This window comes from Entamoeba invadens (genome assembly GCF_000330505.1).
Source record: "Entamoeba invadens IP1 unplaced genomic scaffold scaff_1105074726553, whole genome shotgun sequence".
NCBI lineage: Eukaryota > Evosea > Mastigamoebida > Endamoebidae > Entamoeba > Entamoeba invadens.
In genome coordinates this window covers 35069-48818 of record NW_004440250.1, presented here as the reverse complement: position 1 = coordinate 48818, position 13750 = coordinate 35069, and the positions used below count along the sequence as shown (strand labels likewise).

General features: G+C 28.8%; 6 protein-coding genes across 6 annotated transcripts; 4 read left to right on the top strand and 2 right to left on the bottom strand.

Moving 5' to 3' along the window:
- Positions 1-41: 41 nt before the first annotated feature.
- EIN_330680 (hypothetical protein) lies at positions 42-2717 on the top strand (the record flags this gene model as incomplete). The annotated part of the gene is made up of 1 exon (XM_004255487.1): positions 42-2717. The coding sequence occupies one exon, from the start codon at positions 42-44 to the stop codon at positions 2715-2717; it is 2676 nt and encodes an 891-aa protein (XP_004255535.1).
- A 1144-nt stretch (positions 2718-3861) lies between these two features.
- On the top strand, positions 3862-4176 carry EIN_330670 (thioredoxin-1, putative; the record flags this gene model as incomplete). Its single annotated transcript, XM_004255486.1, has 1 exon — positions 3862-4176. One exon carries the CDS (start codon positions 3862-3864, stop codon positions 4174-4176), a length of 315 nt encoding a protein of 104 aa, XP_004255534.1.
- Positions 4177-4597: 421 nt separating this feature from the next.
- EIN_330660 (hypothetical protein) lies at positions 4598-6469 on the bottom strand (the record flags this gene model as incomplete). Its single annotated transcript, XM_004255485.1, has 1 exon — positions 4598-6469. The coding sequence occupies one exon, from the start codon at positions 6467-6469 to the stop codon at positions 4598-4600; it is 1872 nt and encodes a 623-aa protein (XP_004255533.1).
- Positions 6470-7915: 1446 nt separating this feature from the next.
- Positions 7916-8584, top strand: EIN_330650 (hypothetical protein; the record flags this gene model as incomplete). The annotated part of the gene is made up of 1 exon (XM_004255484.1): positions 7916-8584. One exon carries the CDS (start codon positions 7916-7918, stop codon positions 8582-8584), a length of 669 nt encoding a protein of 222 aa, XP_004255532.1.
- A 960-nt stretch (positions 8585-9544) lies between these two features.
- On the top strand, positions 9545-9985 carry EIN_330640 (Troponin C, skeletal muscle, putative; the record flags this gene model as incomplete). The annotated part of the gene is made up of 1 exon (XM_004255483.1): positions 9545-9985. One exon carries the CDS (start codon positions 9545-9547, stop codon positions 9983-9985), a length of 441 nt encoding a protein of 146 aa, XP_004255531.1.
- Positions 9986-11406: 1421 nt separating this feature from the next.
- EIN_330630 (hypothetical protein) lies at positions 11407-12664 on the bottom strand (the record flags this gene model as incomplete). The annotated part of the gene is made up of 3 exons (XM_004255482.1): positions 11407-11643; positions 11949-12299; positions 12617-12664. 3 exons carry the CDS (start codon positions 12662-12664, stop codon positions 11407-11409), a joined length of 636 nt encoding a protein of 211 aa, XP_004255530.1.
- Positions 12665-13750: the final 1086 nt, after the last annotated feature.

Sequence of the window (13750 nt, the reverse complement as noted above, 5' to 3'; positions counted from 1 at the left end):
CGTCGGTGGACTTGAATGTCTCTACTTCTATACCAGACGGCATGTTTTACTATAACACACAATTGCAGGAAGTTAAGGGTTTTGATAAAGTCGTTTATTTTGGGAAGTCCTCGTTTGGGTACACAAGTCTTCGGATACTGAAACTTAATCCTCTTGCAGAGTACTCGACTAATGTCTTTGAACATTCTTCGCAACTCTCACAAGTTGATCTGAACGGAGTCACCTTTTTGCCGTCTTACACTTTTTCTTATTGTGAAAAGTTGAAAGTTGTTTTTGGCTTGGAAAACGTTCTAAAAATAGACCAACGCGCTTTTGAACGGTGCGCTCTGGAAACCGCCACTTTGAATGGAAATGCTATTTTTGGAGACTACGTGTTTTTCCTCAACAAAAACTTGAAACGAGTTGATTTGAATGGGGTTACCAAAATTAGTAATGCAATGTTCGAAAGTTGTTATTCCTTGGAAGAAATTGTTGGACTGCAAAATGTGATTGAATTTGGGTCAAACGCTTTTCGGGACGACAATTTGAAGAGTGTGACGCTCAACCAAAATGCTGTTTATGGGCTTGATGTATTCACTTCAAACAAAAATTTGGAGGAGGTCGACTTTAATTTCATTTCTATAGTTCCCGATAATTTACTCAAAAATTGTGAAAATGTGAGGGTTTATAAAAACACAGAAAACATCACAAAAATAGGGAGATACGCATTCAGTGGTGTTCCACTTGAAGAGATTTCCATGAGCCAAAATGTCGAGTATGGAGACGGTGCTTTTGCTTATTGTAAAAACCTCAAAAAAGTTGTATTGAATGGAGTGAAAAGTCTCCCAAATAACATTTTCAGAGATTGCAAAAATTTGGCTGAGATCTCGGGCATTGAAGAAGTGGAACAATTTGGAGATTACTCTATTTCTGGTCTCCCTTTTAAAAACTACACCATGAATAGCTCTGTTGTGTATGGGCAAAGTTTGTTTGCAAATTGTGAAAAGTTATTAACTGTTGATTTAAATGGAATAAATGTTATACCATATGGCTTTTTCTTTAATGCAGTGAATTTGTATGAGATTAATGGACTTGAAAATGTTATTCAATTTGGTGATCTTTCTCTTAAAAACACTGCCATAACCTTTTTTGAATATTATGATAATGTAACGTATGGATTTGGTGTTGTTTCGGAATGCAGATTTTTAGAAGAAGTTATTTTGGGACCGTATCTCAAACTCGATATTTACGAATTTGCAGACTGTGTTTCCCTTAAAAAAATAGTTGGATTAGAAAACGTGACTTTATTTAAAACGCATGCACTTTCAAACACTGGATTGACAGAAATCACCTTAAATCCAAACGCAAAGTATTTTGGAGGAGAGACCTTTATGGACTCCCCACAACTGAAAAAAGTGAATTTAAATAACAAATTAATTATAGAAAAGCAGTTGTTCAAAAATTGCGAAAATCTGGTGGAAGTTGTTGGGATGGAAAAGGTGACAAATTTCAAAGAAGAGGCCTTTTCTAACACTAGTCTTCAGCGAATAATTTTGAAAGAAAATGTTGTTTTGGAAAAGGGGGCGTTTTCAAACAACAAAAATCTCGAATTTGTCGATCTGAACAAAATCGAGAACATTCCAGAATCTTCCTTTGCCTTATGCGAAAATTTGAAATATTTGGAAAACTTTGATAAAGTCGTGGCAATTGGCAAAAGTGCCTTTTCGGGATGTAAAAGTCTCAGTAAAGTCCAATTTCCAGAAACGTTGACAAGTATAAGTTCATATGCGTTTAATGCAACCGGATTGACCTCATTGGCAATGTCGCCAAATGTTACATACGGTGAAGGTGTTTTTTCATCTTGTCTTGGCTTGAGAAAAATTGCACTGAATGGTAAAAAGTATGTACCCCCATACACCTTTTCAAACTGTGAACAATTGTCCTTGGTAACTGGAAGCGAAAATCTGCGATTAATCGGGCAGTATGCGTTCTCCGGTTGTTTGTCACTCAAATCATTTTATTTTAACACCAATTTGGTACACATCTTTGAGGGAGCATTTTCTAATTCCGGCTTCGAAAGTTTGGCCGTTACTTCGAACTTGTTATTAGAAAAAAGTTCATTTGCGAATTGCATGAAACTCAAAAAAGTTGATTTAGAAAGTTCCACGGAAATTTCCGAAAAGTTGTTCTTTAATTGCATCGACCTGGAGATTGTCAAGAATTCTATAAATATCGTTTCGGTGCACACTGGCGCGTTTTATAACTGTGAAAGTCTCAAAAAGATCCATTTTAAGACTATAGAATTTTGTGACAAATATGCCTTTTCGAAGCATTTGGAAGCTATTTTTGTTCACAAAGTGAGTGATATTGTTTATGGCGATTTTGCTATTGTAAACACAACAAAAGTGTTTGTGGCTGACAATTACACGGAAGAGACTTTTGCCGGAATTCCGGTTTACAAAATTGGATGCACAGAAAATCAGTTTATAGATATTGGTAATGAAAATTGTGTTGATTGTACTCAGGATTTCACCTCATATGATGGCGTTAATGATAAATGTTATACAACACAATGCGACAACGGGATGTATCTTGAACAGGGAGAGTGTGTTTATTGCAAACAGCAATATGAGATCCCATGCATTAATGAAGAGTGTGTGGTGTGTACACAAATGTCTGATTATGTTGAAAAATTAATGATTATATCATTATTAATGATCATTGTTATTGGATTATGATGTACTGAGTATTCAGATTGATAAGTTAAATCTTATTTAAATATCCACTTTTTGAGTTTTAAAATGAATTAATTATCATATGTTTACAGTTGACCAAATAATTGTAAATAGAATAATAAATAGTTTTAAAACTTTAATGAAGAATAATTTTAAAAGCAAATTTTGGTGTAATTGTATTATTGAGTGTACCTTTTTTTCACTTCTTTTGATTTGTTTTTTCAAAATAATCAATAAAAAAACATAATTTTGATAATTACTTGGTCTACTCAAAATGTATTTATTAAATTTATTAAAAAAGTTTTCAACAACCATTTTTATATTTAGACGGTTGTTTTTACCAAGTTAGTATCTATCTTATTAGTTTTTATATATATTAATAAATAACACCAGTTGTCATATGTAAAGTAACAATAAATAATATACATTTTAAAATCAATGCAGTAAAACCTCTCAAGAACGTACATTGTTAGCCAATCAAATCTTAATTACGGCTCGATAGGGAACTTTATTTTTGGTTTTAGTCTGAAAAATTCCCGCTCTTCAAAGGTACCGCTTTAGGGAAGTTAACTTAAATATAAAATTTATAAATAAAAAAACGGTTACAATTTGGGATAATAACTTTATAAAAATTGTTATTAACAATCAAAAATAAAAATTGTTTTTCTTTATTACAAAACAGTTTCAAAATAAATGAGCCAATTAAAATAAATTATATACCACTTTCGAATTTTAATCATTTAAAACAATAAAAATGAAAGGTTAAATAATAATGAATAGTGAATTGATGTGTTATTGAGAAATAACTCTTCTTTGTTTATTTTAAATTAATTATTATTTTTAATTCAATTATTAATTTCTTATGCCAACAATTGATTAGTCAAAATACCAATCATATCAAAAAATGTTAAGTCGATATTAGAAAATAGGATATAAGTTAGTTTAATACTTTATATTTATGTGTTTTAATTATTTTAATAATAAGTGTTTTGAAGTTAATTATTTGCTATTTCTATTTTAATTTTGATAATAATTTGAAAATAAAAACATGTTTTTATAAAAAAATATTTCAAATAACTGGAATATTTAAATAAATAATAAAAACCCCTTATTAATTTTTTAATATAAATTGATAAATAAACTCAAAATGAATATGACAACACCTTTTCTCAACACCAACACCGAACTTGATATGATTAAAACTAGAAAGACTGTTTTGGTTTATTTTACAGCCACTTGGTGCCGACCTTGCACTTTAATATGTTCTTTATTTGAAAAACTGAGTTCTCAGAATAAACAAAAAGAATTTGTGAAAGTAGATGCAGACGAAGGATATGAAATTTGCAAAAGATATGGAGTAAGAGCAGTACCAACATTTATATTATTTCGTGAGAAAAAAGAAGTTTGCCGATTGTTTGGGAACGATCAAAAGGTATTAACAGAAATGGCAAGTAGTATGTGATTAATTTAATTTATATATTTAATGTGTTATTTCTGATATACTCTTATTGTACATACAAATTAATACAATTTTAAAATAATAAATAGAATTTAGTCAACATTGTTATTAATATATATAAAACACTACAATTTACATAATAATTACAGTAGGAGAAAATATTAAGATGCTCGAAGAAAGGAGGATGCTTGTAACTATAGGTTAATTTCAATTGAAAAATAATAAAATTATTATTAATTATAATATAAATTATTAATCAAAAAAATAATAAAATGAAAAAACCGAAATAAATTTATATTAATTATTTATTATTAATAATGTTAAATTGATTAATATTTAAATGAGCATCACCCTTTCCCAGCATCCTACTTTTTCCATTAATTGTATAATTGTTTTATAAACAAAATATGTCGAACTCAATAAATTATTGTGGTTCCACGAAATTGTAATATTTGATTTTAAAATCCGAAGCTTCTAATAGTTTTTTGATAATATCAATACCGTTTATTTTTACTTTATCTTCTTTAACAGCATTATCAAACACCAACTTTCCTTCAAAAACGTCACAAACATCTTTTCTATTTCCTTCTAAAGAAGCATCAAAAGTATCTTCTTCTGAGCATTCTCTAACGTGCAAAGTGCCGTTACTTACAATAACAATTCTTTCTTCCTTTGTATCAGAATATTTAATTTTAATTGTTTTAAACATATCACCAAGCACCTTTGGTTCGACAGACACACACAAATAATCGCAAAACGCAGATATTGGAAAATCGCTCAAAACGGCTCCTCTGGGTCTTGGCTCTTTCCAGTCTTTATTTCTCAATTCAGTAGCAGCTGTATTATAAGAGTTAATCCACAACGCGCTTTCACATTGATAACCCAACTGGTCATACACATCTGCCAACAAGTTTCGTGCTTTTTGATTCGTTTTATTTGCAAAGACAATGTGATTTAAAATAGTCGCAGCCCATCGGTACTCACCTTTTTCAAACGCGGACTTTCCTATTGAAAACGCCTTTTCTTCTCCTCCAATCGCTTCTACATATTTCACTGAAAGTTCTCGAGGTGGCAGTTCATTCAAATGTGCGACGTTGTTATCATACCATCCAAGATACATCATATACTGAGACTTCAAATTGTGTTTCAAGTTACCATAGAACCCTCTGCAGCAATGTTCAGTTTCAAGACTTCTTGGGAAATGCACGACTTCTGCTATTTCATTTGGAGTGTATCCTTTATTGGCATATCTCAGAGCTTGGTCATGCTGGTACTTGAACATGTCTCTTTGCACCACCCAAAAGTGTCTGATCTTTTCATTGCCGCTTAAGTGCCAGTCGTGTCCTCCAAAGTGGTGTTTGACACACTCAGCATACTTCACAATGACGTCGTCGATACATTTACTCCACAACTTCCCACTGCGCACTTTTGCTCCACGAAGAGTCAATAAATTGTGTAAGAAGTGTAACATGTTATCTGCAGCACTTAATGTCTCGTAGTCTTTAAAGTACATCATCATATTTGCTGGAGCTTCTGTGTCTGGTGTTAATATGAAGTCGACTGTTAATCCATCGACTTCCATTGTGCAGTTTTCAGTGATATAAAAAGTGTTTTCAGAATGTGGAAAGGAGTAACTTTTACCATCCACTTTCGGCAGTTTTGCAGCTGCTAAGCAACTTCCTACCATATTGGGAGAGGTGTTGTATACACCAATTTGATACTCACCACGCCTCCCCATCACTTGTGAAGTGCAAACATGCTCATCGTAACACATCTCTTTAAAGTGATTGGGCAAATACAATGGAGTTGTGTCGGTGCCCACTGCATCATAGCCCAAATAATGATCACCATGAGAATGAGTTATTATTATAGCAGATATCTTGACATCCTCCACAGTCTTCCGAATAAGATCAAATGACTTCTTACATGCATACATTGATGTCATGCAATCAACGACTACCCATCCGGTTTTACCTCTCACTACAGTGAAATTGGCAAAGTCGATGGACCGTGGACGCACTTGATAGATTTTCTTTGGAATTATCTCAAAAACACCTTCACAATCGTCTAAATAATTCTGTTTATGATAACTGGGGTTGACTGTGTCCGGACATTCACTGTTTATTTGATCAATTGTCTTATAATGTGCCATCAACTCGGGAAGTGTCTCTTTGTTTAAATTGCCATCCATGTCTGCATAGTAACCATTAAAAGAGTCTTTGTAATCTTCCACATATGAAAGGTCGTATATTTTTCGAAATGTGGAATTGGCTTCTTTGGTGAATGATGAAGCCATTTAATACATTTTCAGAATATAAAATTTTCTTTAAATTCCATTTGAAAATTATTATAATTTAAAGAACGAAATATGTTTCAATTTATTGAACTTTGAATATATTCAAAAAGTGGATGTCGTTTGTTATTATTATTAGAATAATAAATAATATAAATAAAAAGATACACAAAATGAATTATAATAAATGGAATTCACTCAAAATAACGTTGATAATACAGATCCCAAAAAACCGACCGGCATAAAATAATTTATAGTACATTATAGTTTTTTGTTTTTTGTCTTTTTTTTCAAAATTTTTATTGAAAAAACTATTCAATAGTTTTCAGAAACTATTTTTATAGTTTGCCGGTCGGTTTTTCTGGGATCAATATACAGTATGGACTCTCTGCTTTATGCAAACCTTTACCTTATGCGAGGATTTTATTATTTAATTTTAATAAAACAAAACCATTTAAATAGTTAAAATAATTTAATTCTAAAAATACCAGACACTCTGCTTGATGCAAAAAGCTATTTTGAAATTGTTTTTGAATAATTTTGAACAAAAAAACCAGAACTTTAATAAATTTAAATTCAATGTATAAAGTCTCTACACCACGATTTTAGCCAGCGTAAAGAGAAATTCCCAATACCAGTTTGTATTTTCTTTGTTTTGTAAAATGGTATATGATACTTTTTACCAGCTTGCCTTGTTGACAAATGAAATAGTATTGCGCAAAAACATGTTAATAAAACAAACAATGTCAACAAACTCGCGTTAAACAGCGTTAACTGGTTAGTGAGTTTCTCACTTTAGCAGGTGTCCAAAACATTGAAAATAAGATGGGTTGTCATTGAAAATCGTTTTCAAACGACCACACTCTTACAATGCTCATTGATCTTCACAACTGTCGATTGAATAATTGAAACAATTCTTATATCAATTGATGTACCTTTTTTTAACTTTTTTTAAAAAATTCGTTATTTTCAAAATAATTAAAGAAAAATACCTTCTTCTTTCAATTATTGAGGAGTTCTAGTTTCCTTTGTAATCTAGTAATAAGAGTTTTTATTATATATATAAATTATAAATTCTGATAAAAACAAGTCTGATTTTGAAAAATCATATATATAATGATGATAAAATAATATTTTATCATTATAATAATTAAAATATAAAAAGTGTATTGTTACAAACAATAGTGTTGAAATTAATAACAACTTAAAAACCTCAATCTTAAAAAATCTACAAAATATGAAATTAAAATTTCTATATATAACTTTCAACATATATAATTAAAAAATAATTAAGTAGTTCCGACAATAATGTCTTTATCTGACCAACTCGACTTTTTTTCGTTAGAAAAAATTCTTTTAACGCGTATTTCCACGCGTAATTACAGTGCTGAATATCCCAGTGATTCTCAACTTATTTTATTGACCACATTTATAACCAAAGTAAATTCCATGACATCTCCATACGCTGTTCCATGTCGTTTTTGTCTTCAGCGTCGTGACTTTGAGAGTGGCAAGCGCTTTTCGAATATTAGTGGGCACAAATATTGGCTCTATGGCGTGACACTGAAAGACAATAGAGAAGCCGAGTTATCATATGGTTATTTACTTCACTTAATAGTCCTCTATGCGACATCTTTGAACCTCAAAACAGTGTGGTTGATTGGCCCATTTTACTCGAATTATTTTAATACACTTTTATTTGACGAGGAGAAGGAATGTATCCCATGCGTCTCCCCTGTTGGTCTTGCAGATGAAAGTGGCGCGGTGCAGAGAAAAAGACGCAGAAAAGAGCTGAACGAACTTTTCTTTGTCAATAATTTGAAGACGCCAATTGACGAAAAAAATGCGCCAAAAATTTTCGAACGAAAAATTTTGGAAGAAATCAAATTTGGACCGTCCGCTAAAAATTATCAGGAATGGAGATTTGTGTTGTGTGAGAGCGAAATACATCTGTTCGGCGTGATGGGTAAATTCACTGTAATTGACATGGGAATATGTACCGCACAAGTCCATGTCGCGTTGTGTGGAAATGGCGTTAACGGTCATTTTGAGAAGAGAAAAATATCATTTGAAATACCAAAGGGGTGCGAGTACTTCATAACTTTCGTTATTGATTAAAAAATAAAATAAAGGTCAGTTGATGTATTTTGTTGTTTTTCGATATTTGAACAAATATCTTGTAATAAAGAAATAGTTTATTGATTTTTTGTTTTTAAAAACACTAAATTATTATTATTATTCATTAATAAACACAAATTAATATGTTTTGAATATATTAAAATGTTTATAATTAAAATCAGTTATTTTTTTTTGTAATAAAAAAAATAACTGATTTTATTTTAATAACAAAGAAAAATATCGTAAAAAAATTTTAAAAATAATTAAAACACTGTTTGATTATTATTACAGTCGGTCTTTTAACGTTATCTGGTGTTTTTTGGACCATAAAAATTGGAATAATTCGGGGAGCAGTCCCAAAAATCCATCCCAATTGTTTCGGGTTTTTTCACGCTTTACCTAATGCCCGATGTTTAGACAAAAATGATTCTATTTTTTGTCCACCAGATAACATTAAAAGACTGACTCTATTGTGTTTTTTTAATTCCTATTAATTAAAACTTATGTTGTGAGTTATTTTTCCAGTTAGACAACATTATTTGACAGACTTCATATGTTTAATTTAATTGTAAAATTAGAAAGAATCTTTCAAAGAGGGATATCAAAAATTGTTGAGTGTAGTATAGATATAAGCAGTATTATATAATAACTTAATTAATAACATATAGTAATTTAGACCAAAACAGTACTTTTAAATAATAATAAAATTAATCAACTATTTGATACAAAAATAATTTCACTATTTATCAATTTATTAATAATTTATAAATAATTTAATGTAATAGATTAAAAAAAGAAAGCAGAATTTTAAATTAAAATATCAAGAAATTCAATTATAAACTCAGTGTATTTTACTTGATATCCAATTAAATACTCCAAACAATTTTTTTGGTTTTATTTTTATTGAAATAGTTCATACTAAAAACCAATTTAAAAAAACACACCATCTGATAAATTAACATGAGCACAACAGATAGATCAGCTTTATTGACTTCATTTAAGAAGATTGACAAAGACAACTCCGGGGACATCGACTTTCAAGAGTTTTGGGGAGCTGTTGGTGATGATGTTCGCAAGCTTGGTGAACAGCAAGTGAAAGTCTTTTTTTGCACTGCAGATTCCGACGAAAATGGGAAGATGGATTTTGAGGAGTATGTCAAGATCAACAAGGCAATAGCACAGATGAAAAATTTGAATCAAGAAAACATCTCTCGAGCGCTTTTTATGTTAACAGACACTAACAACAATGGGACTTTAGAAAAGAAGGAAATTGCTCGGCTAATGAGATCAACGGGGAAGCCCCACGACAAAAAGACCATCGACAGAATTTTTAGTGTGATGGATAAAAACAACGATGGTCATGTGACATTTGACGAGTTTTATGCGGCTCTTTCTCAATAATATTTTTATTGTTTTGTTTTAATAATAAGTTATAAGTCAATCAATGGACAGAGGTCGTACTAAGGTTTCGGCAAGAACCATGGTTTCTACTATTATATAATAATTTTTATACTATTATGAAAACTAAATATGATACATTAAATTTGGACTTTTTAAAAAATTAAAAAGGAAATTAGTTCGTTACTATTTAAATAGTATTTAAATAAAAGTCGAAAATTTGTTCCCACACATATTGTCAAAAAAATCTTTAAACTATAAAAATAGTTCCTTTAAACTATTTAATTGTTTTTTTAAATAAAATTTTTGAAAAAACAGGACAAAAAACAATAAACTATAATTTACTATAAATTTATGGTTTTCTTGTCTAATACTCAACATCAACATTAATATTCAATATTCAATAATATATTAAATAAGTGCCAAGATAACTGAAAATATAATTGAGTATTTGAATATAATTTTCTATTTTTTTTATTTATATCTTTTTTTATAAACAACAAAATATCATCTTAGTGATATATTATAAAAGGAAAAAAGACAAATACAATTTTAATACATCGCCTTTTATAAATTTGTGTTTATTATGTTTGAAAATCTATTGAATAGTTAATTGATTAGAATAACAACACAAAATACCGCGAGTACGTAAAACCTGATTGCAACCAATTGATTTCGTCTTGTAGTAAATTATATTTTTATTATATTTTGACTTCAAAAATTTTGTACTTTTTGAATAAGTACACATTAATTATTATTAAGCACAATAAGATTATAGATGTCAAACTGTTTAATATAAAATTAAATGTATGTTCGTTATTAAAACAAATAAAATAATTAAACGATGGAAATGAAGTAAAAATACTATAAAAACCAAATCGAACACATTGATTCTTATAAAAACAACACTTAATAATGAAACTATTTAAAATTTATATTTCAAATGACACAAATATCTGTATTTGTTGAGAATATGATATATAGCGCATCTATTTGTCAGGAATAAATAAATTTAAATTTATTGTTTTAATAGTATTTATTATAAAATAAGTTTTTAATTCAACAAAAGATATATTTTCTAGAACAATTTTTTTTGTTGTGCACCAATGTTAATATCAGTTGCTTTACAAATTAGCCGGTTCTCAAAAATAAGTATACAACAAGTGTACATCTTTGATTGTAAATAAATTAATAATAATTAATTTACATTAATGTTAATGTAAATAAATAGCATTAATATCTTGATTAATCTTTGTTTCGATATGAAAAATGTCAAAACAATTTTAATCCAATTTCAATAAAAATCATTTACAATGACAATTAAATATAAAAACATTCAATTTTTATATTATTGTTATTATTATTACAATTCACTAAACTTTTTCAATACATTTATATATAAAAACAAATAAAATACCATTTAATTAAAGTTTGAAATAATCGCTCTTCTTTTTACCACAAAAAGCCGACCCAAACAATGCTGCAGAGGTACACAACAACGTCACCATAATAACCAAAAACGTGGCAGCCTCAGAATAAAATACTGTAGCAGTAAAGTAAAACGCTTTGTCGTAACAGTCTTGAGAACATTTATCTGGATTGTTCGTTTCTAACTCACATCCACAGAGTATAGTCGGAGAGTCATATCCACAACAATTGTACTACATGTCATGTTTTCGTTTTGTTGTTTATTTGATGTTATTTCGGTATATTCAAAATATTTTAGGTAATTATAATGAAATGATACTCTCATCCAATTTATTTCTTAAAGATTTTGTATTGCATTTTAAAAATTTGTTCAACAAAATTTGTGTGCCATATTATTTTAGTCAATTTATAGTTTTTTAAATGTAATTTTTTTGTTTTTGCCTAAGATTTTTTCAACCCAAATACTTCTAATTTTATATGTAATTTAAAAGTTAAATTGTATTATAAATAGACCATTAACACATACATAAAAACAAACATCGTTTTCGAAGGCGTATCGTGTGTCGAAGTTAGCAGTATCAGTCCAAAGTGGTTCGAACATCCCGTCGTTAACTTTTAAAGCGACGACAAAGAGATACACGCCAAATACGATTGCGAAGAATGCACATATTGGAGCGATAATAGCTAACACCATTTTAAAACATGAAGCCTTCTTGCAACACGATATCGCAAAAATCACAAAGGAGATGATCAATATCGCAAGTCCAAGTAATATCGTCCCATAGACCCCTGAAAAGATGTAATACTTCTCATTAAACTCCATGTCATACATTCGTGACGTTAATACTATTTCAGCAATCCCAGCAAGTGAAAGTAAGGCCGCTAATACCTTTAAATAAGTTCGCTTGTTGTTTCAATAACCAGAATTTGAATTAAAGCATCGAAATTAATCAAATTAGCGTGTCACAATTAAACTATAATTAATAGTAATTATTATTATTAAATTTAATTTATATTACAATAATTTATAACCTATTTATAAATAAATACTATTTATACTAATAGTAAAAAGTTCGAAATCGACTTTATAGTTCACATGAAGTAGGTTCTATAAGTACTAATAATTCTAATATATTACGATCAAATATAAAATCGCTTTTATAGGTATTCAATGTTGTTTAGTGTCAGTGTTTAACAATAACAAACTCCAGTGATTAAAACACAAGCGCAAGAAGTAATTGAACCTAATCCCATATTATTGGAATTATTAGTTTTTTATTGGATATACTTGATTTTTAATATGAAATTTAATTTATAATTTAATTAAAATGACTGATATCATTCTAATAAAAAAATAGTTGATAAAATTTTTAAAAAGATTTTTTATTTTGAATATTAAGTTCGGCAGTTGTATATTTTATTTATCACATTCAATACAGTCAGAGGCGTCTATTTGTCGTAATTATAATTGTCGAATTTTCTTAATTGTCGCACAACTAACCAATCATTTTTGTGTACGACAATTAAATATTTTATTCTCGAATCTGTAACTTTTGTTGAATTAAAAACTAATTTTTTTATAAAAAATAAATTTCAATATTAAAAAGAATTTTCTACAAAATTCATTCATTTACGACAAATAGACGCCTTTGACTGTATTTTTACGAGTATTTACGGGGTGCCAAAAACTTATTGAATGCCAGAATTATTTTAAGAATTGAAATGAGTTTGGCACCCATTTTCATTTCAATTATTATCAAGAAAAAAAAACAAATAAAAAACAAAAAAATAAAACCCGAATATTTACATCAATCAATCCTTTAATTTCTTGGCCCCCATTAAATACTCTATCTGTATTTTTACGTTTTTAATGAACGAAAATATTGTTTTATTTTGTGTTAGAACAGTCATATAGTTTATCATGAAAAAAAAATGCTACACTTGATAGTTTATTTTGAAAATGGATTTTTTCAAAATTATAAACATTCTTTGAACGTTGTATGCCGATTTTTTGAACCACGAAAACCAGATTTATTCAGTAATATTCAAAAAGTTTAAAAACTGTTGTTTTTTAAAAGTTTATCCAGTTTTTTTTAAAACAAAAATTAATTATTTTTTTGCTGATAAAACAATGTTTAAGTAACAGACAATGTTTATTGACCAATTCTACAAATTAAAATGTTCTCAAAATACAATACAAGTGTTTTAAAACTTGAAGATTAAGTCAAAGTCCAAATTTAAATCAATTAATAAAACAAAAAATAATTGGGATCTTTAGTAATAATATATAAACCTTATAAATGTATCATAAAAAATAATTAATATAAATATGTCACATAT